The following is a 27,449-nucleotide window of genomic DNA, read 5'->3' on the forward strand; positions in this document are numbered from 1 at the left end:
GATTATGCTGGCTGCTTTTCCAAGGCAGCGGGAACTGTAGCCAGCAGTGGATGGTAGGTTGGTTTGCATGATAGACTGGGCTACGTTCACAACGCAGTGTAGTTTCTTGCGGTCTTGGTCAGAGCAGGAGCGATACCAAGCTGTGATATATCCGGAAAGAATGTTTTCTTTGGTGCATCCATAAATATTGGTGAGAGTTGTATCAGATATGCTGAATTTCTTTCACTACCTGAGAAAGTAGAGGTGTTGGTGGGCTGACTTAACTGTAGCTGTATGAAGAACCTTATCTTCTAGAGGATCGTTATGGGACTTGAGTGATCACTCCAGGGATGGTTTGAATGGGTTGCAATACCAATTCTTTTTTAATGGCAGTGCATTCACATTGTTCAAATGTCAATTAATCGTCTATTTAAAATTGTAGCTAGGATATTATAAATCCTTTTGGCAGTAGACTGTGATCTAAATAACATTTTCTGTCTTTATTTCTTAATCCCCATAATTGCAATGTAACAACACAATTTATAAGATTAAAAGAAGCAGTCTGACACAGCACTAATGATTGGTGCTACACTAGCACTTTCAGCCTTCATTTCAATTCTTCCTGATTCAATTAGGATGGAGTTTAAAATATCAATTGCACTGATCTTTTGCACAATTTATCTGAGCAGCTAGTGAATCTTCACCTATTGTGTTACAAAGGGTTGAGGAGTCTGGGTCTGTACTCATTGAAGTTTTGAAGGATGCGGGGGGGTCTTATTGAAACTTGCAGGATACTGCAAGGCCTGGATAGAGTGGAAGTGGAGAGGGTGTTTCCACTAGTAGGAAAGACTAGAACCAGAGGGCACAACCTCAGGTTAAAGAGACGATCCTTTAAAACAGATGAGGAGGAATTTCTTCAGTGGTGAATCTGCAGAATTCTTTGCCACAGAAGACTATGGAGGGCAGATCATTGACTGTCTTTAAGACAGAGACAAATGGGTTCTTGATTAATAAGGGGATCAGGGGTATCGGGAAAAGGCAGGAGAATGGGGATGAGAGAAATATCAGCCATGATTAAATGGGGGAGCAGACTCGATGGGCCGACTGGCCTAATTCTGTTCCTATGTCTTTATGGTCTTACTAGATTATGTTATAGATTTAAGTATTGGCTTTTATAAAAACGCAATAACAAAGCTATACCGAACAGGTAGCTTTCAGGCTTGTTGTCTTTCAGGGTGTCAGTAGCGATGTATTGATTGGTCTTGGTTAGACTAAGTGGTTCTGATCTGCAATGCATTACCTGGAAATGTGGTAGAGGCAGGTTGAATCAAGTCACTTAGGAGGGCATTAGATGATTACTTGAATATAAATGGTGTATAAGAATAAGGAGAAAAGGCAGAGGAATGGCACTAAATCATGCTCGTTTGCAGAGCTGGTGCGGCCACAGTGGGCCAAATGGCCTCCTGCACTATAACACTTTTGAGATATTTGGGAGAGGGTGTGTGTATACATACCAACTGGAGAATTTGGAATGAAAATGAATGCATGTGATTAATCTGGAAGGTTCTCAAAACTATTACAAGTTTCTTACTGCTTAATTTTGAATTCCTGTTAAGGAGCCAGTTTTCGTCATATTGTTTACTCCGCATGTGATATTTATCGATGTCAGAATAGCTATGATTCAAAATGGAAACTTTTCCTCACAAAAAGGAAATCATTTAATTGCTACCTTTTGAAATTTTGCAACATTACCATTCAACTGATATTCATCCTAGGTGTTATTCTAAAAAGGGAATTCAGCATCCCATATATATTCGAAGAATGGAGAAATTTTTGCATTTCTTATGCTTTGCTGAGGGCTCAGGAGTGGTGAAAAAGAATGTGTTTTGTTGAGAGGAAAAGGTGAGGATGAATTAACTAAGGTTCGCTATTCTATCTAATAACACCAAGAAAGGTAAGATGACGGAAGACTATTTTGCCCATCTTCTCTTGTGCACCCAGAAAGACCCTCCAGCCCCCCCAGCACATCATCTGATGGTTTGTGAACTGATAAGTTCACAAACAATGCATTACCACAAAGTTGATTTTATATGTTAGTCACTGTTTATATGAAGGATATTTCCCCTGAACTAGATCCTGAATTTGCCGTTTACTTGTTTAAATGTATGCACTGTGTCCACTGATAGTTTGTCTGCATAGAACTCCCCAAAGGTAGGGGTGCCTAAACCTAGAGGGCATAGGTTTAAGGTGAGAGGGGAGAGATACAAAAGTCCCCAGAGCGGCAATTTATTCACACACAGAGTGGTAAATGTCTCGAACAAGCTGCCAGAGGTAGTAATAGAGGCAGATACAATTTTGTCTTTTAAAAAGCCTTTAGATAATTACATGGGTATGATGGATATAGAAAATATGGGCCAAATGCAGGCAATTGGGACTAGTTTAGGGGTTTTAAAAAAAAGGGCAGCATGGACAAATTGGGACTATAAACCTCTATGACTCTAATTCCATAGAGATTTACAGTGCAGAGGCAGGCCTTTTGACCAACAAGTCTACATTCCAAACAAGACTTCTCCCATCTGAGTTCAATTAATCCTTTCAACATATACTTTTAAAGTTTATTTATTAATCATAAGTAGGCTTGCATTAATACTGCAATGAGGTTACTGTGAAAATCCCCTAGTTGCCACACTCCAGCACCTGTCTGGGTACACTGAGGGAGAATTTAGCATGGCCAATGCACCTAACCAGTATGTCTTTTGGATTGTGGGTGGAAACCAGAGCACCTGGAGGAAACCCACACAGACACGGAGAACGTGCAAATTCGACACAGACTGTGACCCAAGCTAGGAATCGAACCCAGGCCCCTGTGCCACCATATTGCCACTTCTGCTTCTATCTCTCATGTATTTTCTCGCTTTCTCTTAAATCAATCTATAAAATTACCTCCGCAATACATATGTATAGTTCCAGAGAGTGAAATTTGATATCAACAGAATTACAGTCTCTTTTCCCACTCTCCTTTTACCTCAGACCACCACCAACAGTAACAACTTACATTTATATGGTGCTTTCATTGTAGGGAAACACTGAAAGGTGCTCTGCAAGGGCATAATCAGTTAAAGTTGGCATGAAACCAAAGTAGTAAATAATAGGATAGATAAGAAGATATATTTTAAGGAACATCTGAAAGGTGATAAAGGGGTAGAAATGAACCTGCTCCACAAGGGAATTTCAGAGATTCAAACCACGATAGTGGAGCCACTTTTGAGTCAAAGGGAATGAGGAATGCACAAGGTCAGAGTTGGAGGGAGACTCAAGTTTTTAGAAAGTTATAGGGCTGGAGAAGTTTACTTAAATAAAGAGAATCAAGACAATTAACGGATTTGAACATGATAAGAATTTCAATTTTGGGACATTTAACCGAGAGCTGATGGAGTCAGCGAGCACAGGGATGGAAGATGAGCAAGGCTTGGTACAAATTAGAATATGGGTAGCAATTTTACATGAGCTTAGTTTTGTGGCAGGCTGACCAGATGTTCACTGGAGCAGTCAAGTGTGGAGATAAGAGAGGCTTGCCTGAGCACATGTGGGGCCCCAAGTGTGAATTTGACTGAGATTATCTAATTCAGCAACTTGCTTTGTTTAAAAAAAAACTTTTATTAATTACGTCAAATTAGTTTGTGCATTTGCAAGATCCTCTTGAGCACACTATCTCTCTTTCTCAGTGCAGTCTTATATCACAATCTCAGCCAGTTGTTCCCATGTGTACTTACTTTATTTTAGTGGTTCAGAGTTAGCAAGTGGTCCACAGAAAGCTTGTTGGCTGATTAATCATTTTACACCATTATGTAATAAAAAAAAGCCCTTTGGAATAAGCTTTCAACGCAATCTTTTAATTAAATTGAATCATCGACTCAATTTCCGCTTTTAACTGCCAGACTGGTTTAAGAGATAAATTCATAATGGTAGCCACCCAGTCTAATTGGTGTGCAGTGTATCCATTTTTCAAATGTTGTGCAGATTTGACCAAATTAATTGTTGCTGATCTTGCCATGCTCAAACATTTATCCTTCCTCTTGTGTATTATATGTTTAAAAAACTTTATTAATATTTTACAATAATATTCTCTATATTAGTAATAACAATTAGGCATGAATTTGAATTGATAGTATAGAACTCAACTAAATTTAAGTTTATTTGCTAGTGTCACAAGTAGGTTTACATTAACACTACAATTAAGTTGCAGTGAAAACCCCTAGTTGCTGCATTCTGGCACCTCTTTGGATACACTGAGGGCGAAACTAGCTTGTCTTAGAGTGTGGGACGAAACCGGAGCATGTGGAGGAAACCCAAGCAGACTGGGAGAACGTGCTGACCCCACGCAAGCAGTGACCCAAGCCGGGAATTGAACCCGGGTCCCTGGTGCTGTGAGACAGCAGTGCTAACATGCCAATGCCCACTTGCCAGATTTCAGTTACAAGTGTTCAGCATCTTATATTGAGAAATTATATTATATTGAGAAATGTAGCTATTCTTTGATGAAGCTGTATAAAAATAATTTCACCATTATAAAACTCATGCCTATTGAATGATGGAGTATTGTAAAATACTGCAGATGCTAGAAACCTAAATCAAAAATGCTGGTGTTATAAAGTTGCATATGTAAGGTTAAAAATGTGGTGTTTGACAAATGTAAATATTGAAAAGAAATACTGAAAGCAAAAGAAGAAATCATATAGCATTGTCTCTTTGTCATGTGGCTCAATGTGGATTTTAAACCATAGCAGCAGGTTTGCAACATTTGTTTCCAAAGCAAAAGCCAGCATTCCAATATGGCAAAACAGGCTTTTGATTTGAACCAATAAGTTTAAAGCAAGCACGCTGAGACACAGGGTCAATGAAATTCAAATGTGAATTTGTTGACAGCCTCAAGCCACACAGATTGCAGGAACACTGAGGTAATTCCAGGAGATGAACCCGAACAAGAGGGGATAACTGAGAGAGTAAACTTACCACCTTTTTAGTTGGGAGGAGGGAAAGGTGATGCTGTCATATAGAATCTTGAAATTTAACATATGTGTCTTTAGAAAATCACCATCTAAACAGAAAGGGATACCAGCTCAAAGTGTCCCAGGAGGAAGCGTCAGAAGAAAGTTCATACTTCCAACATATGCCTGATGTATTATTTGAGAGTGACTATATTCTATAAGGATTTATTTAATTATTCCTGAATGAGTCTTGTAATATTCAAACAGCATCCTATTGGAGAGTTTATTCAGTTTGTTAACTGTTTTAATAAGATTCTCCCCAGTTTTGAAATGAAGATGTGTTAATTGTTCATGATAGTGTGTGTCAGATCCTGCTTTAATTTACCAAAACCAGTAGCTTCCTGCTACCTCACGCACGTTCATATAAGATTACGAGGTGAGGTATCCTTTTGAGTGGTTCCAAAATCTCTCAGAGAAAAAAAAATCACGTTCACATCATAACATTGGAAAGAAGCAGCATGTGTAGAATGTGTAACAGAGCTCGTGTTTCATGTTTTAAGAACTGGAAGGTATTAAGGGAAACAACTTAAAAGTTGGAAGGACATGAGATGATTAGATAGGGTAAATGGTTACAGCAGATAGCGAGGAAAACACTGAACATTTGGCAAAGTTATTGAGGTTCCACAGTCCACGAATGTGATAGAAGAAAGAGATCGGGGTGAAGACTGCCCCACAGATTGTGAACTGATAAGAGGATCATCATTTCAAGCTCCAATTTTCATCTTCCATACTCCCAGTAGTTCTGGTTCGTCCATCCTACATCAACAGCACCTGCTGTCTGAGAGGAAATGAAACAGTCCTTATGTCCGCAGTTAAATCATTGTTAAGAACAAACACCGAAACCTACATCACTCTGAAAGAGAATTCCAAAGACTGATGACCTTCAGAGAAGAAATTTCTCCTAAACTCAATCTTAAGAGCAAGCACTGTCCACACTGAAAGTATGTAGTAGTGATACGAGTCCTGACTAAGATGGCAGCTGTAGCCCAAAAAACATTGGTGTTTATGCACAGAGCTGTTGCATCTCAACAATCTGTGCTGATTTAAAGATTGCCTGCATTCTAGTAGCAAGGATTAATTTATTGGTTTCTGTACCTGTGAAACCCTTTCCCGCGTGATGTCAATCCTAGAATGCAGTCCAATTCAGCAATTTAAATCACATTTACATGCAAGAATTTGTGTGTTCTCCAGAACCACTAGCTCAGATTTGAGGCATTTCTACCTTCCCCTTTTTCCAGCTGCTGACATTGTGCCGTGAAGTATAGAAACAAATTGTCAAACTTTACAGGCATAACAACTTAGAGAAATATGTTCCCTAGATAAATAGGGGAAGAAAATTTTTCAGATGAATAGAGGTTCGGAACTACTTTAAGATTACTAAGTATGTGCGCAAAGCACACATCCTTGAATACAATCTGTTCCATGCACCTGGGGTCAGGAAAAACTAAGATAACACAGACTAATTTGGAATGTAGCTCTACCACCAGTTACCTTATCCTTCTCTATTACAGTAGCTAAGTATTTGGGATGGCTATCCTGATCAGAAGTTCAGGCCATTTCATCTCATCACCAAAATATACTTCTTTTCTCCTGGCTCCCAACCTGCAAGTCCTTGTACACCAAATTTGTTGAAAATCTCTTGTACTGAACCTTATCAAATATCCATCCGGAGTCCATGTAGACACTGTCCGTGCATGTAATTTTGAATGAGATATTAAACTGAAGGCTCATCTGCTTTATCAGGTAGCTGTTAAAGAATTGGATCTCTGAAGATTGCCACTCAAGTGGGTAGAGCCGTGAAGAAGGCTTATAGTGTGTTTGCGTTTATTAACAGGGGGTTTGAGTTTAAGAGCCATGGGGTTATGCTGCAACTATACCGGACCTTGGTGAGACCACATTTGGAATATTGTGTCCAGTCGTGGTCACCTCACTATAAGATGGATGTGGAAGCATTGGAAAGAGTGCAAAGGAGATTTACCAGGGTGCTGCCTGGTTTGGAGGATAGGTCTTATGAGGAAAGGTTGAGGGAGCTGGGACTTTTCTGTTTAGAGTGGAGGAGGATGAGAGGTGACTTAATAGAGATTTATAAGATCATGAGGGGGATAGATAGAGTGGACATGCAGAGACTATTTCCTCGGGTGGATGTAGCTGTTACTAGGGGGCATAACTATAAAGTTCATGGTGGGAGACATAGAATGGATGTCCAAAGTAGATTCTTTACTCAGAGTGGTTGGGGTGTGGAATGGACTGCCTGCTGTGGTAGTGGAGTTGGACACTTTAGGGACTTTCAAGCGGTTATTGAATAGACACATGGAGCACACCAGAATGATAGGGAGTGGGATAGCTTGATCATGGGTTGGGACATAGCTTGGCACAACATCATGAGCCGGAGGGCCTGTACTGTTGTATTGTTCTATGTTCTAATTGATTGCACGCTCCATAAAGGAGCGAGGAGTTCTGTCCTGGTCTTGATCAACCATCTGCCCTCAACCAACACCACTAGAAAAGATCAACAGCTCACAGCTGCTGCTGAATTTTGTTCTTTGTAAAATGGCTGGTACTGGAAGAGCAATAAATCATTTGGCCCCTCAAACTCCTCTGCCTTTCAGAAAAATTTTGACTGATGTGATAATGGCCATTACTCTACCTTCTTGCCTGGCCCCCAAAACTTCCTGTCTTTGCCTACATGACCGCAGTCATACAGCAAGTCACACTGAAGTGCAGTGTGATGGACAATCAGTGTTACATGTATAAATACCAGTGTTTGTATTTAAATGTTTCCACTGCAAAATATTTGTCTGCTAGTTCTACTTATGTGATTTTTCTTCATTTCTTGAATTCACAGCACCAACTTCTTCAGAATTATATGCAGTATTATTTAGAAAAACAAATTATTGAAGCTAACTTTATGTTGGGTATGATTTTACAATGGGTAACTGACACCACAAAAGAACACAGGAGCAGGAATAGGCCACTTAGTTCCTTGGACCTGCTGCATCATTGAATAAGATCATGACAGATCTGATTGTGACTAACTCCATTTTCTTGCCTGCACCCACCCCCCACAAGCACTTGACTCCCTATTGAGCAAAAATCCGTCTAACTCAACCTTGAATATATTCAATGACCCAGCCTCCACCGCTGTGTGCAAGAGAATTCCAGAGACCAATGACCCTCAGAAGAAATTTCTCCTCAGCTCAAATCCTTTTATTTTTAACTATGCCCCAGTGTTCTAGATTCCCATAGGAGAGAAACATACTCGGTGTTCACCCTCTTAAACCCTCTCGCCCTGTTAAACCCCTCACAACATTATTTTTCAGTAATATCACATCCTTTTTTTAAATTCTTAGAATCACGGAAGTGTCGTGTCTCCACCAACTCTCCAAATGAGCAATTCACCCAGTGCTATTTCTCAATCTTTTCTCTGTAACCCTAAACATTCTTTTTCAGAGAACCACCTAATTCCCCTTTGAATGCCTTGATTTAACCTGCCTCTGCCACACTCTCGGACAGCACATGATTAAAGGTCAAACCTGTTTCACATTTCTTATAAGACAATCTCTTCATCCCAGGAATTAACCTACTGAACCTTCGCTAAACCACTTTCAATTCAAATTTGTACTTACTTAGGTAAGGTGACTGATATTGTACACAATACTCTAGGTGTGGTCTCACCAATGCGCTGAACAGTTGTTGTAAGACTTCCCTATTCTTATACTCCTTGCAATTAAAGGCAGCACTCCATTTGCCTTCCTAATACTTGCTGTTTCTGCATGTCAACTTTTGTGATGCAGATGCAAAGACACCCAAATCCCTTTGCCGTAGCGTTCCACAAACCTTTTCAAAAGGTATTCTTTCACGGGATGTGGGCATTGCTAACTAGGCCACCATTTATTACCCATTCCTAATTGCCCTGGAGAAGGTGTTGGTAAACTGCCACCTTGAACTACTGCAGTCCATGTGGTGTAGGTGCACCCACCATGCTGCTCGGAAGTGGGGTTCTAGGATTTTAACTCTGCAACAGTGAAAGTGATATAGCTCCAAGTCAGGATACGTGAGGCTTGGAAGGGAACTTTCAGGTGGTAGTGTTCTTGGGCATCTGCTGCCTTTGCTCTTCTATTTGTAAGAGGTTGCAAGTTTGGAAGGAGTTGTCAAAGCAGACAGTTTTGTAGATGGCACATGCTTTTGCCACAGCATCAATAATGGCGGAAGTGAATGTTTTAAGATGGTGGATGGGATGCCAGTCAAGTGTGATTCCGTTCCTGACTTGTGATTTGTAGATGGTAAACAGGCTTTTGGGAGTCAGGAGGTGAGTTACTCACCGCAGAATTCCCAAGTTCTGACCTCATGTAGCTGCAAGATTTATATGACCCATCTCGGTTCCTGAGCAATGGTAATGCTTAGTATGTTGATAGCGGAGGATTTAGTGATAATAATGCTGTTGAATTTTTGGTGAGATTAATAGATTCCCTCCTGTTTGAGATAGTCATTGCCTGGTACTTGTGTGGCATCAATGATATTTGTCACTTCTCCTCAAGCTTGACTATTATGCAGATTTTGCTGCATAAGAGCACGGAATGCTTCGGCATCTGAGGAGTTGTGAATAGTACCGAACGTGGTGCAATCATCAGCCAACATCCCCACTTCTGACCTTATGATGGAGGGAAGGTCATTGCTTCAGCAGCTGAAGATGTCTGGCCTAGGACACCACCCTGAGGCGTTTCTGCAGTGATGTCCTGGGACTGAGATGATTGATTTCCAACGCTTGCTGTCGTTTTCCTTTGTGCTGAGTATGACTCTCATCAGTGGAGAGTTTCCCCTTGATTCATATTGACTTCAGTTTTGCTTGAGCTCCTTGATGCTACATGGCCATATGCGCCTTGATGTCAAGGGCAGTCACTGTTGCCTCACCTCAGTTTTTTGTTTCATGTTTGGACCAGGATTATAATGTGATCACGCATCAGTGGCCCTGATGGAAGCCAAATTGAATGTCAGTGAACAGATTATTACTGCATAAATGTCGCCTGACAGCACTGTTGAAGATTCCTTTGATCACTTTGGTGATCAAGGGTAGACTGATGGAGCAGTAATTGGGTGGGTTTGTCCTGCTTTTTGTGGACAATTCTCCCTGTTAAAAGCATAATCTGCTCTTCTATTGTTCCTGTTGAAGTGTGCAACCTCCAACATTGTATTTGACAGCTGACAAATTTTTGCCAGGCTATTTAACCTGTCTATTATTCTGCAGCCTTGTATCCTCCTCATAAATTGCTGTCCTATCTATTTTTGTATCTGCAGAAAATTTGACTAGAATATAGTCAGTCTCTGCAAGTCATTAATATAGATCTTATATGGTTGAGTCACCTGCACTAAACCCTGTGATACTCCTAGTTAAAGTTTACCAAGTTAAAAATGACCTATTTATCCCGACTCTGTTTCTTATTTGTTAGCTAATTTACTGTCCTCGCTAATTTATCACTCCCAACATCGTAAACTTTTATCTCATGAACTGAGTGTCCTTTTACGTGGATCTTAGAAATCCAAATAGACGGCATCTCCAGGATCCTCCTCATCCACTCTGCTTGTTTCAAGCTCAAAGAACTTTGTCAAACACAATTTCCCTTCCACAGAATCATGTTGACTCTACTTATTAAGTATTCCAGGCACATTTCTCTTCCCAGTCAGCACAGACTGCTGGAAAGGACTCAATTCAATGACATGGTAACAAAAATTGCTGGAAATACTTAGCAGGTCTAGCAGCACTGGTGGAGAGAGAAACAGAAACAGAGTTGATGATTCAGGTCTTGCGGCCTTTCATCAGAATTCTTTCCAGCTATAACTTGACCCTTGTTGAAAAAGCAACAATGAATAGTAGGAGAGGGCAAAATCTGATGCCACTGTGACTTGCTACTTCTGCTAGACCCACTGTTTCATGTTTACATGTAAAAATGAGAGTACTTGGGAAGAGACTGTACATCAGGCTTGTTGTCTAACTTTTTCATGCAAAGGGCCACGTTTCAAATTTTTTCCACACTCAAGGGGCTGTTGAGCAAATTTTGAAACTGTTTGGTACAATGTTAAACATGAACTTCAATAAAATATTGTGATGTGAAGAAAGGAAACAACTTTCTGATCAAAAACAATGTCAGCAATAAATTGATATTTAATAATAATGAGTAATTAAGATAACTATTTGAGTGAAACATAGAAAAAAGGAGTAGGCCATTCGGCTCCTCAGGCCTGCTGTACTATTCATTATGATCATCATTAATCATCCAGTTCAAAAGCCTGATTCTGTCTGTCTGTCTCTCTTCTCCACCGTGCCCCCCTCCTCCCCCCATATCCTTTGATTCCCTTTGACTAAGTGCTATATCTAACTCCTCCTTAAAAGCATGCAATATTTTGGCCTTGACTGGTTTTTTATGGTAGCAAATTCCTCAGGCTCACTACTCTCTGGGCGGAGAAATTTCTCCTCATTTCGGTCTTAAAAGATTTACCCCGTATTCTTTGACTATGACCCCTGGTTCTGGACTCCCCCACCATTGGGAACATCTACCCTACCCTGTCCTGTTAGAAATTTATAGGTTACTATCTCACTATCCCACCACCAGATTGGCAATGGGCTGGGTAGTGACCTGCATGTTGTACAGGCATGCTGTAGATCAATATCATCTGGTCCATGCCAATGTTTATGTTCTATGTGAGCTGGTTATGGTGGTTAAAAACTTAAGGGAAAATATTTCCTTATTTATCATCATAACCATCTCCCTGAAATGCTTGTCTGACTTCCACATAAATGCATCTATTCCATTCTAGCGGTGGCATGGTGGTTAGCAATGGTGTCTCAGTGCCAGGGACCAGGGTTCTATTCCCGGTTTGGGTCACTGTCTGTGTAGAGTTTGCATGTTTTCCCTGTGTTTGCATGGGTTCCCTCCCACAGTTCAAAAGATGTGCTGATTAGATGTATTGGCCATGCGAACTTCTCCCTCAGTGTACCTCAGCAGGCCTGGAGTATGGCGACAAGGGGATTTTCACAGTAACTTCATTGTCATGTTAACGTGAGCCTACTTGTGACAGTAATAAATAAACTTCCAAAAAATGTATTCCATTCTTTTCAGCCACTGTCTTTGGAAGCGAGTTCCACGATCTTGCTACTATTGAAAATATATTATTTATGTAAATAAGAAAACATAATTGACTCTTAGTGTGCATAATTTCACTCAAAATGTTCAGAATGCGTAATTTGTTTTATAGTTTTGAAAAATTATTGAATTTGAAGGTCATTAAAAGTAAACAAACATCTAAACACTTTGAATTGCTCCCTGCCCCTATGGAAGTTTACCACTTTTAGTGTACAATGCGGTTTTGTCCCTTTTGGAGGAAAACATTATCAATGCATGCCGCAAGTAGCTCTCTGATTGATAACCTTATACAAGAAATACTCATTCTGTCTAATCTTCATTGCAATGTGGCTGCTCTGTGGCTTTTGAATCTTGTATTTGAGAATTTGTGCGTCAAACCTGATGTGCACTGTGACTGTGGAATCTCTTTTAGCTGAATGATCCCGAGGTTTTAGATGGAAGTTCTTTTCCCCAGCAACACTGGAGGGAATTCTGAGGACTGACTAAAAAAAGGCAGTCTTTTGTATTAATGCCAAGTTGCTTTCTAACACTTGTACCCTACAGTGAGGAATAGAATTAATACAGAATTACTTACTGGCATAAATTAAACAATGATTCCCTGAACAGATAATCTTACATACTTGAGGCAGCTAACAGTACATTAGCAGCCAAATTTGTTGATGTCATTTCTTTGATTAATTAGTCTTTAGGAATGCAAGTTATTCTGATTTTACTGTCGGTTGAATAGGGAGAAAGGATTAGTAAGAACTCCAAAAAGATTGAAAAAGCCACAAATCTTCAAAAATTCCATTATGTTCATGGAGCAGGCGTAAGCTATTTGACACCCTGAGCTTGTTCCACCATTCAATAAGATCATGGCTGATGTTGTTATAACCTCAATTCCATATTCTCATTTAACCGTGCTAATTTTTCACCCCCTTGCTTAAGGATCTATCTACCTTTGCCTTAAAAATAACAACTTGTATTTGTTCCATATCCTGCAGTTATTAATTTGACTATGAAGCCAGCAGGTTAGAAATTTTGGTGTCTCAAATCCAAACTGGCTATACTATATTCCAACTGCAATGCCAATTTGGCAGTACCTCGTACAGGTATTTTAACTGACCTTTGGCTTATCCCTTATGACTTGTCAAAATGTCTCATAGCATTCATGTAATATATGAAAATATAGCAGACGTGTTGCACTTCCAAAGTGCCACCTACAACAATGCAATATATGATCTTGATGTTGGTTCAGGGAGGAATGTTCAGGGTATTTGGAGAACCTCCTGATTCAAATGTGTCTCATTAACACATGAACTTAACCAATGTAATGTTTTCTCTGGTGATCTTCTCAAAGATGCACTGGAATGTGACATTGGGTCACGTGTTCAAACACAGAAGTGGACTCTTTCAGACTCCAAACTCAGAGAGTCTCAAAACTGATCCAAGTTGATATTTTGGGGGCTGTTTCAAATAAATATGGCAGCATGCAATTCAAATGTTTCCAATCACAGCACTTGCACAATTTTATACATGCTTTGTCCTATGCAAACTTAGATCTCAAGAAAATTTTGTTGTGTTTTTCTGTTTTTGATTCTAGAATTATATCTCAATAAGTGATGACTTTGGCATTGCAAGATTTTATTTTGGGCAATGAAACTAATCATTTGCATGATTTTCCACAAGGATTTCTTAGTATGTTAATAAACAATTTCCTGTTCTGCCACTATAATTAACTTTTAGTTCTGCCAATATTTCATATTCTATACTTTTGGGACCCTGGTAAGACAACTAGTCTTCATAATAGCTCACTCATTTCCTTAAGATGTGTATGTCTTTGTGTGTCTTTTTGGCCTTTCTTGTTCACAGCCTAGCTTGAGACTTTTCTTTTGAAAGTGTATTTTAGGTACCCTGCACTTACATTCTGATAAATGATTTATCCTGTCCCTGAATTAGAGTATATTAGTCAGTCCCCTGTGGCATTAAGTGTGGGGCTTCAAGACTAAGAATTATCTTTGCATAAGGTGAGGTTAGAGGTCATGAGGATAACTGGATCCAGGATGTAAAAATGTAATTTAGTTTCCATTTAAAATTATTATTGTTTTTGTGATTCTTTAATAATATAGTGCTTAATGCTACACTGCTTCTGTAAACTTGTCATGTGCTCTTTCCAGAAACAAAAGCTTTCCTGGGAATATAAAATATTTTAGCTAGAATATCTACAATCTCTTGATTGACCTTGTGTGATCTCAACTGAGGGTTATGAAACAACAGTTAGATTTTGTAACTTTAATGAGAAGAATAATGCATTGTTTTACATGGTATAACATTCTTATACATTTTTAAGCTCATATGCAATATACTGAGTATTGCCAGTCTGTTGAAAAGTGCGGGGGTATCACTGAGTGACATGTGGCAGTAGGCGGTATTTCAGTCTCACATCTGACTCATAATCCAGTGGAGAAGAAACTGCTTCAGAGACTTGAGTGCTGTACTATGTGTGTGCCTCACTGCCAAAGATGCTATATTTCAGATGACACATTAAACCAAAGCTCCTTCTTCCCTCATGGGTGAATATAAATGATCCCATGGCATTTTTAAGAAGAACATGGGAGTTCATCCTGGTATCCTAGTCAATATTTAACTTTCAATCAAAATTGCTAAAACAGATTAACTGGTCATGATTTTCACTGCAGGATCTTATTGTGTGTAAATTGGCTGCCCATTACCCATATTACAACAGTGACTACATTTCAAAATACTTAATTGGCAGGAAAGTGCTTTGTTCTGAAATCATGCAAGTCACAGTATGAATGCAATGTCTTCCTTTAGCTTCTCCACTTTTTCTTTTTCTTTTGCTTTCTCAACTTTCTCCTCATGTTTTTTCCATCATCTTCCCCTCTAAATGTGAAGCTGATTTAATATTTGTATTTGGTTAATGGTTCAATACAGACTTTTATTTTCAACAGCAACTTCCATCTTTAATGAAGAAAATGTGCCACAGCACGTTAAAAAGGGGAGAAAAAGATGAAAGGAACTAGTAGCTAGTGTCTTTTGTCTCCTTTAATCATCTGTTTAACTTGTTTGTGCGTGCTCCTGTATTCATTCCAGTCAACCCTTTCCTCTTTCTCCCTACATGATCTGCATTGGTCATTTTTAATTCCTTAATCTATTTAAGGTTACAGTGTAATACTGAATCAGTGGTGGAGAAATTATCTGGTCACAAGCTCTAGCCTGGAATAATTACCTTCCCATAAGGTGCTGCATGCCCAGAGGGACTGGGAAAGAGAAGAAAAGTTTTTTTAAAAACTGCTCTCTTGTACTTTTCTTTAGGGGGTAGTCTGGGGATTGAAATGTGGTTGTGACCTTTAGCTGATTACCAGACCTACCCTTTTAAAATTAATGCTCAAGGGCTTCCTGCAGGAAATAATCTAAATAGAGTATCATGGGATGGAGATGACACTAATTACTGTTGCTGTTTCAAATTGCTGCAACCTGCTTGTGGAGTGGACAAATCATTGTTATAATCTTGGGGAAAAAAATGTAAATTTAAAGAATGGTGAGTTGTTTCATCACACTTCAGATTAATTCTTGAAAATATTATAGATAATATAGAAAGAATTAAAATAAATCTTTGACATGCTATTTGTTAGCGACGTATGATGTACAAAATCACAGGGGACTTAATTTAAGAACACCATGTAGCTTGTGGCCGATTGTCAGTTTCTTTGTCTTCTGCAACGTGATGTTTCATAAGCTGCGTTGCAGTTTGATGCAAAGCTGCAAGTTTAGATTACAATGAAAGAAATTTATATCAATCTGAATTTGGTGGCCTATTCTAAAATTTACATTTAACCCGGATCCTGGCTCTGAATTTAATTCATTGCAGGATTACCTTTTCTCTACTGAGTTGTCCTGTGTCATTTTTTTCTCAAATGTTCCGTAAGGAATCCAAACGAAAAAGCACCAAATATCCCTCTCAGTATTGTTGAGGTACACCCATTTGTGCCAAATTGCTCCAATTTGTGTTGCAGAATGTATTCATTAATGCAGTGGCTTACAACAGCTTCAGATAAGGATGGGTACTCCAAAATAGCAGATACAAGTGCAGTAGTTTCTGAAATGTGGTTGCCGAAATAAAGGTGTTGGCTGAAAACCGGACATTTTGAAATATCGCATAAAATTTTAAAAAACCTGTCTGGACATTTCAGCTGGACGCTGCATTGGTACAGTGTGGAACCTGACTGGTTACCCCCTTCCGCCTCGAATCCCAGTCCGTTCCTGTGTTCCAAATCGCCCTTGACCACACCCAACCAGGCTTGACTCAAACTGCTCACAACCCAATCTGACAAAGTCTGAAATCTGACAAGGCCTCAGTCCTGAATTTGCTGGTTTTGAGACACTGCCCCATATAATGTAACTACACTTGGTCAAAGTATAGTGCTGGTTGTGCAGGTTGATGAAGATGTCCACCTGCCCATGTCTACATAGCATCCCTGATGCTGTTGATTTGCCCTGTTTAACTTTGACGCTACTGAGACTTAGGAGCAAAAGAGGAATTTCGCCGTTCTAGCTAAAGACATGTCAAATCATTGTCCTCTGTGTTCTTGCCAATAGCAAAAAACCCTGTCATCTAAAGATACAAGATAATAGATTGAGGCTGCTGGTTTTACAGAAGAGGCGGAATGTCCAAATCCTGCCACTGGCAGGTGATTTAGTGCTTCAGCTTTTGGGGAGTGGAACTGAAGCAGAACTTTCCCGATCTTGGAAGCTATCACTGTAACTCGTAGAATATAAAAGCACTTTGGTAGAGCAATTAGTTGGCCAATGGATGTTGCTATTAATTTTGTCTGTCTCACAAAGAGCTTAGACGCTTGACGTGTTCTGTCAATCACCAAATTAATATTTTGGTATTTGTCTATTAAAAATGTTATGGAAATTGGCATTCACAGCTGGGATCATTGATGTTGATATATATTCATTTTTATACTGTTTGTCATTAATAATTGTATTACCTGGACTGAAATGTTGAATTAGATAAATGAAAGATTATTTATGAGAAGACAATTTTCATTTCCAAAGGAATCCAGTGGACAATAACATAAGGAAAACAATACAAATATAAAATTTTACCTCCAAGATAGAGGCCATTCAGACCATTACATTTCACCTAGTTCTCTGAAAGTGACTTCGACTTACTACCAATTCTGTCTATTTCCCATATGCTTTTTAAACTCTTTCAAATATTTTATCCACTTTTAAAAATTACTATAGTCAATCTCCTGTTGTAACGTATAAGACAGTCTAGACCATGCTCATTATTTAGATCCAGTAGGGTTTAAGGGTGAGGATAACCAGGTGCAGATAGTAAGGGGAATGATTCGAGGAAAAAGAAGAGGGGGGGGGGAACATCAAGGTAGAAGGGGAGAATGAGAAGAGAGGTGTATAGGGGAATAAGAGGAGGACTGGGTAGGGAGAAGTTTTCAGAGTGGGAGGAAGGAATCAGGAAGCTATAGACCTGTCAGATTAACATCAGTCTGAGGAGGTTACCAGTATCAGGGGAAGTATGGTTGGGCACTTGGTCATGTAAATGCTGATCAAAGAGAGTTAGCAAGGTTTGGATGATAGCAGACACACTAGAGACAAAGGAAATGTACTCTTAGCACAGTATGACTTATGCTGGTCCCCATGGATCTGACATGGAGCCTCAAGTTTACACTATATATGTATATTAGTGACTTGGTTGAAGGAATGCTGGATTATATTTCCAGGTTTCTAGATGATGGTTAGTACAATAGGTTGTGCAGATGGAACAGGATATTGTAAAGGGATATCAGCGGATTAAATAGGCAAAACTTCGACAGATGAAGTTCAATATGGGGAATTGTGAAGTATTTCACTTTGGATTCAAGAATGACAAATATTCATTGTGGTGAAATTCTCGGAGTGGTAAAGTTGCAGAGAGATTTAGGTGCCCATGCACTTAAATAACTTTAGTGCTTCTGCAGTAACTTTCAGTAATCAAAAAGAATAATTGACTTTTATCCCAAGGGACTAGAGTACAGAGTTGCAAGAACATTGGTCAGACCCCATCTGGAGTACTTGATTTGATTTTGGGCACTGCACTGCAGAAAAGGAGTATTGACCATGCAAGAAGGACAATGAAGATGCACATAAATTGGCTTAAGGGGTTAAATTGTGAGGACACTTTGCTGATACTTTGTTTGCATATACTTACACATGGTGGTGAAACTGAAACACTTTCTTCCTGAAAGTCTGAGGATGCTGGGTTAATTGAAATTTTCAAGGCTGAGATCAACAAAATGTTATTCAGTAAGGGCATCGAGGGTAACAGAGCAACGTTGGGTACATGTAATTAAAACGTAGACCAGCCATGGTTTGCTTGAATGATGGAACAGACTGGTGATCTGAATAGTCTCACCCTGTTCCTACAGGTGTAGGCTTCCCTACCGATAGTTTTAAGCAACGTTGTTTTCACTAAAAATACACTTCTATTAACAGTCATGCAGCATAGTTAGTGAGCAGCACCTATCTCCAGTGGGCTCAAGGCCCAACAGAAGGAGTGCTGTTACCTTGAGCTACAAATGTTTTTGGAAGCAGCTACGTTTTCTGACTTTTGCTTCAACTTGTACAGGACAAAAAAAAAAATTGCGTGTTCCCCATCCTACATGGGATATCCCAACTACTGAAAAATGCATGTTGGCCAGAAGCGATTAAGAGTGAGAGTTTGCAAACATGAATATACTGCTGTTGAAGTTACTGCATTATAAATACCAGCCAAGCTCTGAAGTAATGCTGCAGGATCAAATCTGAAGATCATTCCAGAACATGAATGCAAATAATGTTTCTGCTTTGGTTGCTTTGATAAATTCTAGCTGATTTCCAGCTGTTTATTATAACAATCCAGTAATCTAGTTATTTGGTTGAAGTTTAAATCTTCCCACTCCATCGTTTCTATTTCCTTTATTCTCGGATCATTAAAACACTGATACCAAATTATTCCATTAATGTTGCGTTTGTTTCTCTTCCTCCACCTCCTCACTGACCGACGAAGCTTTGGGAACTATCCTGCGGGGAACTCCTGATGTCTGTGGTGTTTGATGTTGGAATCATGTCTGTGACCCTCGATCCTTGTGAATATTATCTGTTCTGTGGAGGAAACGATGGATCCATATTTCAGGTTAACCTGTTTACTGAGGTGAGTAGGACCTATTGTTACATGCTGGGATCCAAAAATCTTTACACAACTTTCATAGCAGAAATATAATGTTTCATGTAAAGTTCCAAGTTCCTCCCAGCATCAATAGAATGTCTTCTTGCACCTTCAGGGTAAATCTTCCAGTGCCCTTTAAAGAAAATCCTTTCATGTAATCTAAACATAATGAACTGGACTTCGAGTAGCAGGGCCTTATCTGGTGACTCCTTAGTCTTTGTCTCTAAAAGCCTCATCTCTGCAATTGACATATAGGCCGGAATTTTCTGCTTGTTCATGCCGATGGGATCTTCTGGTCCTGTTGATGGTGCATCCCAGCCACGTGTTTCCTGGCATCATGGGGTGCAATCAGTAGAAAATCCCATTGACTCAGCGGGACCTGAAGTCCCGCAACTGACAAATGGTGCGTACCATCTGCTGTGGTACATGCTAACGGAAGGCCAGAAAATTCCCTTCCATACAATGCTGCTTGAACCCTTATTTGCATTTGCATACACAAACATATGCACACACTTGCATTAATGTGTGCATGTGCGTGTGCACACACACACACATACACACACACGTATATATACATACACACACACACACACACACACACACACATATACACACTCTCTCTTGCACTCTTCAACAGAGGTCACTTGACAGCAATCAGGATTGTGAATCTGTCTGGTTGTTGTCTTAAACTAAGTAATTGGAATGTCCCAAAAATGTCCTGACTGGGATCAGTTAACTCAGAGTTGAGCAATGACATGGATTTAACATGTGACTGCTGGTTGAACTTGGTGGTTGTATAGCTTGATGTTCAGGATTGGACCAAACCATAAAGGAAAATTTGTGCAGAATGAAAATTTAAAGGCAGTTTTTATTTTTGTGTTGAATTTGTAGCACAAGTAAATAAATGGATTCAAAATTGGCTCAGTTGTAGGAGACAGAGGGTGATGACAGAAGGCTGCTTTAGTGACTGGAAGCCAGTGCCCAGTGGCGTACCGCAGGAATCTGTGCTGAGTCCTCTATTATTTCTCGTTTACATAAACTATGTTGATGACTATGTGGGGGGTTAGAATTAGTAAGTTTGCAGATGACACAAAAATCAATCAAATGATTAACAGTGAGACGGAATGTCTAGGACTACAAGAAGATATAGACAGAATGGTCAAATTGGCAGATAGAATTTAACACTGAAAGATATGAGGTGATGCACTTTGGAAGAAGTAATTTGACAAGGAATTACCCAATGAATAGTAGGACACTAGGAAGTTCTATGGAACAAAGGGACCTTGGCGTGTTTATCCACAGATCTCTGAAGGCAGAAGGGCATCTTAGTAGGGTGGTGAAAAAGGCATATGGGACACTTGCCTTTATCAAACGAGTTATAGATTACAAAAGCAGGGAGGTCATGTTGGAGTTGTATAGAACCCTGATGAGGCTGTAGCTTTGACAAGGTCCCACGTGGGAGACTTGTAAAGAAGATAAATTCATGTGGGATACAGGGTAATTTGATAAAGTGGATTCAAAATTGGCTCAGTTGTAGGAGACAAGGTGACAAAAGAAGGCTGCATCAGTGACTGTCCACTGGCATACACAAGGATTTGTGCTGGGTCCCCTATTATTCGTCATTTACATAAACGACATTGATGACTGTGGGGGGGTTAGAATTAGGAAGTTTGTGGATGACACAAAGATTGGCCAGCTGGTTAACAGTGAGGCTGGGTGTCTTGGGCTACAAAGGTATAGACAAAATGGTCAAATGGGCAGATAAGTGGTAGATAGAATTTGACCCTGAAATGTGTGAGGTGATAGACTTTGGAAGGAGTAATTTGACAAGGAATTATTCAATGCATGGCAGGGCAGTAGGAAGTTCTGTAGAACAAAGGGACCTTGGTGTGTTGACCACATCACTGAAGGCAGAAGGGTGGTGAAAAAGGCATATGGGACACTTGCCTTTATCCATCGACGCCTAGATTACAAAAGCAGGGAATTCATGTTGGAGTTGTATCAAACTTTGGCGAGATCACAGCTGGTGTACTGTGTGCAGTTCTGGTCGCCACATTCACAGAAAGATGTGATTGCACTGGAGAGAGTGTAGAGGAGATTCACTAGGATGCTGCCTGGGTTTAAACATTTAAGTTATGAGGAGCGGATAGATAGGCTTGGGTTGTTTTCATTGGAGCAGAGAAAACTGAGGGGCAACATGATCAAAGTGTACAAGATTATGCGGGACATGGACAGAGTGGATAAGGAGCAGCTGTTTCCCCTTAGTTGAAGGGTCAGTCACAAGGTGACATAAGTTCAATGTGAGGGACAGAAGGTTAAGGGGAATGTGAGGAAAAATCTTTCTACCCAGAGGATGGTAATGGTCTGGAATGCACTATCTGGGAGGTTGGTAGAGGTGGGTTGCCTCACATCCTTTAAAAAAATACCTGGATGAGCACATTGCACATCATAACATTCAAGGCTGTGGGCCGTGTGCTGGCAAGTGGGATCAGATGGGAGGTCAGTTGTTTCTCGCGTGTTGGTGCAGACTTGATGGGCCTAAGGGCTTTTTCACTGTATGACTCTATGATCTCTAACAAATTCTCCAAACAAAATCTGTTTCACCACTACTCTTGTGGTTTACACAAAAACAGTCCTTTTCCTCTGCTTGACATCTTCCCCAATAGATCTTGAGATCTGTGCATAGCAAAACCAGCTGCCTCCCCCTTTGCCTCCAACTGTTAAAACATGCACCTTACTTACATTCTCTTTTAACCTGAGCCTTTGTCCCCATGTCAACCAAGTCACACAGGCATGTCTCTGGCAAGATTTCAGCATGATTACCATTCCCCTTTCCGGGACATTAAGCCTTATTTTAAATTTAGAGACATATAAAACATAACCATCTTAAAGCCTCTTATTTGTCCAGATGTCTGAGGTGACCATTACCGACCACAGCAGATATTTTGTCATATTTTGCCATCGATACAAAGATCTTAAATGTATGAGAATTGCAGTTTAGAGGTTTATGATAGTTTTGGTCAGATTTTTTTCACCACTGTAGCTGTACCATAGGTTTGCAAGGGACATGAATATCTCACTCAAGTGGCCATCCTTTTTGTGTGAACTTGGACAACACCTGCTTTTTATAGGGTATGTGGATCATCCAACTTAGGCCCCTACCCCAAACCTTTTTTCCGTACAATGATGGCTGTGTTGATGGCATTTCTTACTCTTGTCTGGGACTGGAAAAATTGATCAATTTTGTTTCCAAATTCCACCACTCTGAGGGGAGACCAAGCTGTACAAAATTATGAGGGACATAGATAAGATAGATAGGAAGAAACTTTCCCCCATAGTAGAGGGGTTGGTAACCAGGGGGCATAGATTTAGGATAAGGGTCAGGAGATGTAGAGAGGATTTGAAGAAGAATTTTTCACCCAGACAGTGGTGGGAATCTGAAACTCACTGCCTGAAAGGGAGATAATAGCTGGAACCCTCGGAACATGCAAGAAGCATTTAGATGAGCACATGAAGCATCATAGCATACAGTGCAATAGATCAAGTACTGGAAAATGGGATTAGAATAGATTGGCAGTTGATGGTCAATGCAGACATGATGGGCTGAAGGGCCTCTTTCTGTGCTGTAAGACTCCGACTCTAATAGCCTTCATAGACTTTTCAGCATGTCGCCAAGATGTTTCCACTTGCGAGGAGTTTAAAACCAGGGTCATAAATATAATGTTGTCATTGGCCAATCAAAAAGGAATGCAAGAGAAGCTGCTTTACTCGGGGAGCGGTAATAATAAGGAATTTGCTGCATTAGGAGCAGCTGAGGTGGCATTAAAGGGGAACCTAGATAAACACTAAGGCAGAAAGGAATAGCAGATAAACTGATTGGATAGGATGGGGGGGGGGGGGGGGGCGCTTATGTGGAGCATGGACACTGGCATAACCTGAATGATATGTAAACTTCAATAATTGCTGGATGCTGATTAGGAGCAGGAACTCCAGGTTTTATTCTCTCTGAATCATTTCCCAAACTTGGGTGGAGTGAAGGCAATTGGAATGGATGTGGTCCTCAACTGGGATCACTTAACTGCACAAATTGGGAATTATTCTAGTTCGTTCTGGCCTGTTTGAGTAAGTTCTATTATGGGCAGTGCAATTCTTCATTGAGTCACCAAGGAAATGAGTAATTGAATCCATTGATTGTCACTGCAATTACACAAGTCTTGAAGATAAGTAAAATCATTTTGTGGAGCATCATTTTGTTGTATATTCAGACTACTGGACAGCTGTGGTCCATACTCTTCCCATTGCAACTTAATCACTTGTGATCAAATTGATATTTTGTGCGTGATAAAATGCTTGTTTCTTGTGTAGGAGATGGCAGGAAAAGCTTGTACATATGTTTAACCTAAAGATGATGGGATAGAAAATACACTTGATTGCAGTTGCACACCCTTAACAAGATACAAGAAGACTTGTATGCTTAATGTCAGATTGTATATTTTGTGCTGGTCCTTGATTTCTAAACTATGGACAGTTGTCCAGCATTACTTTGTAAATTTGAATTAGGACATTTCTTAAAGAAGAAATTCAAATGCGACCATTAAATTCTGTTTTCAGTTGTAAATGGGGAAGGTCTTGCAGAACCAGGAACATCATCTTCCATTGAGGCTCAAGATTTAAGCGTTGATAAATCTGCCACTTTTAACCTTGCTCACTGCCAGCCGCCCACTGCAACTGCTGCTTTAAATGTTTGGATGGATGATCTGTTTCTGTTCCCAGTGTGGTTACCTGTCAAGCTGTACACATGGCACCAAAATGAAACAGAGCAGAGAAGCATGCAGATTGTGAAAGATACCCCTCTGTTGACAGCCCTAGTTTTTTTACTAATGTACAAGACATCGAAATTGTGAAGATAAATTGGTAGATCAAGTGCAAATTAGTATAATCCAACCTGGCAGGTAATTTTGGTCAATAAATCTCTTCAGGATGTGTTCCAATTTCAGATACATATGAAAAGAAATTTCTTCAGGTGTATAAAGAGCTTCTAACCGAAAGCCTCAATGCTCATGGCTTTAGGCAGGCATTAGAGTTACTATTTCTATTTGTTGGAACATGCAAATATTGCCTTTGAAAAACAGTCAATTGTACATTGGTGTGATTCAGAGAAAAAGAAACAGAATGGTCTGAAATTTATTCTGCGAGAGAAGTGAAGGTACGTGGAAGGAGAAAAAACTCTTCTGTATCTGCTGATCATGCTGTGTTAATATTTCAAAACACTTGACACGATGGATTACTTTGGTACAGTGTCTGTTGGCATGAAAGCAAACTGCAGCAATTCTGTGCCAACAATACTCAACATGCAGCAACTGAAACAAAATTACCAGTTGATCTGTCTTCAATAGTATTGAGCACTGAGAACTTCCTGCTCCTTAATTATTGACAGCACCTTTCCTGTCCACATCAACAGTTTTGTGTCCTATCTGAAGGATTGTACCTCTGATATTGGAACATTGACATTATATGGGTACCTTCCACCTGATCTGCTGCTGAGGACTTGTTTTGGATTGTGCTTTGCCTGGTTCCTCCCCTCTGACTTTACCATCAGAAGTAACCTTGCCAGGTGACCTCCCGGCAGCATCACTCTTAGGATCACCCCACAGCAAGGCAGCATTCCTGACGTTGCTCGTGAAACTTCAGTACGCAGATAACAACACCATCTCCACTCTCTCAGAAGAGAATCCCCAGGCCGTGCCTGGCACCTTCGTGGAAGCATATCGTAGAATTGGTCTCGACCTCAAGAAGACTCAAGTCCTTTACCAACCTCCCCAGGCAAGATTCAATTTCTCCTTCTATCAAGATCAGTGGAGGTCCAGAGGGGCTTCACAAGAATGATCCCCGGAGTTAAGAGCTTGTCATATGAGGAACTATTGAGGACTCTGGGCCTGTTTTCATTGGAGTTTGCAAGGATGAGGAGGGATCTTATTGAAAGTTACAGGACACTGCAAGGCCTGAACAGAGTGGATGTGGAGAGGGTGTTTCCACCAGGAAGAAAAGTTAGAATCAGAGGGCACAACCTCAGGCTAAAGGGACAATCCTTTAAACCAGAGATGAGGAAGAATTTCTTCAGCCAGAGTGTGGTGAATCTGTGGAACTCCTTGTCGCAGAAGGCTGTGGAGGCCAGGTCCTTGAATGTCTTTAAGACAGAGACAGGTTCTTGATTAATAAGGGGATCAGGGGTTATTGGGAAAAGGCAGGACAATGGGGATGAGAAAAATATCAGCCATGATTGAATGGTAGAGCACACTCAATGGACCGAATGGCCTAATTCTACTCCCATGTCTTATGGAAACCCTCCCAAATGTGGAACAATTCACCTACCCAGGGAGCCACATCTCATCAAGCTGACAGTGACGTGGAGATACAACATATCCAATCCGCTAATTCAGCCTTCAACCTAACAATACGAGTCTTCAACGACCGCAACACCTGTGCTGACACTATGTTCCTCATATACAAGGCCGTTGTCCTCCGAATTCTTCTATATGGCTCAAAACCTGGACTATGTACAAATGCCGTCTCAAGACCCTGGAGAGGTATCGTCGACACTGTCTGAGACCAATTCTCAGCATCAGCTGGGATGACAGCCGTGCTAACATCAGCATCATTGAAAAAGCCAAAAGCACCAGCATCGAGGCCAAGATCATCCAAAACCAACTTCCCTAGGCCGGGTAAATAATTAGGATGCCAGATTCGCAACTGCCAAAGCAAATCATCTTTACCTAGCTCGAGGAAGGCACTTGAACGAAAGGATGACAAAGGAAGTGCTTCAAAGACAAGCTAAAAACTTACTTCCAGAAATTATACATAGATGTCAACGTGTGGGAGACCTTTGCTCAGAAGACACATGCTCAGAATCTCCTGATTGAAGGGACACAATTCAAGAACACTGAACAGCAAGAGTAGGTCTCGACATGAAGCCTGAGAAAGCCATTGATCTAGAGTCCAAGGACCAATTTCACCTCCTGGAAACACGTACCAAGTATGTGGTCAGTGGTATGGCTGTAGGATTGGGCCCCTCAGCTATCCAAGGACCCACAGAACCCATGACCAGTGACACAGTTTCTTAGGTAGAGAATTATGCTCTTTAGTGAGTGACCACTGAAGATCGGAACATTCCTCCGTTCTCCACTAGAGTGCCTGTGCAGATTAAGTGCTCAAGTACTGAAGTGGGTCAGAAATGCTGGTAGAGTGCTCGTACGATCTTTTTAATTGCATGTTTCAATGAAAATATAAGCACTTTGATTAATTAATATGTTTTAGTCATACTGCATAAATGTTAAGATTGCATGTTTTCATATCGTGTTTCTTATGTAGAGTGTTGTTCTAGCAGTGAAAACTCTGCACTATATTGAGTCTGGTAGGAAAATAACTGTTTCAAACGTTTTATAGAATCACAGCATGGTTACAGAAGGAGGCTATTTGACCTGTCAAGCTATGCCACCTCTGTACAAGAACAATTTATCTGGCTGCACTCCCACGGAGCCCAGCAAATTTATTTCCGTTGCCACCTTAGATTCTTTTGACAGTGATTTTAAATCTGGGTTCTCAACCCTTCCACTAATGTCAGCAGTTTATACTTGATCTAGATCTCATGATTTTGAACACCTTTATCATATCTCTTCTCAACCTTCTCTAAGGAAAACAGTCCTACCTTCATAGAATCTCTACAGAGCAGAAGGAGGCCATTCAGCCCATCAAGCCTGCACTGACCACAATCCCACACAGGTCCACTTCCTGTAACCCCACATATCCACTCTGCCAATCCCCCTGACACTAGGGTCACTTTAGCATGGACCATCAAGCTAACCCACATAACTTTGGACTCTGGGAGGAAATCAGAGCACCTGGAGGAAACTCATGCAGACGCAGGGAGAATGTGAAAACTCCACACAGACAGTGACCTGAGGCTGGAATTGAACCCGAGTCCCTGATGTGTGAGGTGACCACTGTTCCACCGTGCCACCCCTTCAGCTTCTTTGATCTATTCGTGTAACTGCGGTCCCTCATCCCTGG

General features: G+C 40.4%; 1 protein-coding gene across 1 annotated transcript in view; it reads left to right on the forward strand.

Moving 5' to 3' along the window:
* wdr18 (WD repeat domain 18) overlaps window positions 1–27,449 on the forward strand; it is a 197,747-nt gene that overhangs the window by 58,279 nt on the left and 112,019 nt on the right. Inside the window, exon 5 of the mRNA XM_080213058.1 lies at window positions 19,224–19,367. Within this exon, the coding sequence (XP_080069184.1) occupies window positions 19,224–19,367 (144 nt within the window). The remainder of the gene's footprint in view (window positions 1–19,223; window positions 19,368–27,449) is intronic.

Source organism: Carcharhinus amblyrhynchos, chromosome 26 (genome assembly GCF_965287045.1).
Source record: "Carcharhinus amblyrhynchos chromosome 26, sCarAmb.v2.hapA, whole genome shotgun sequence".
In the NCBI taxonomy this organism is placed as follows: Eukaryota; Metazoa; Chordata; class Chondrichthyes; order Carcharhiniformes; family Carcharhinidae; genus Carcharhinus; species Carcharhinus amblyrhynchos.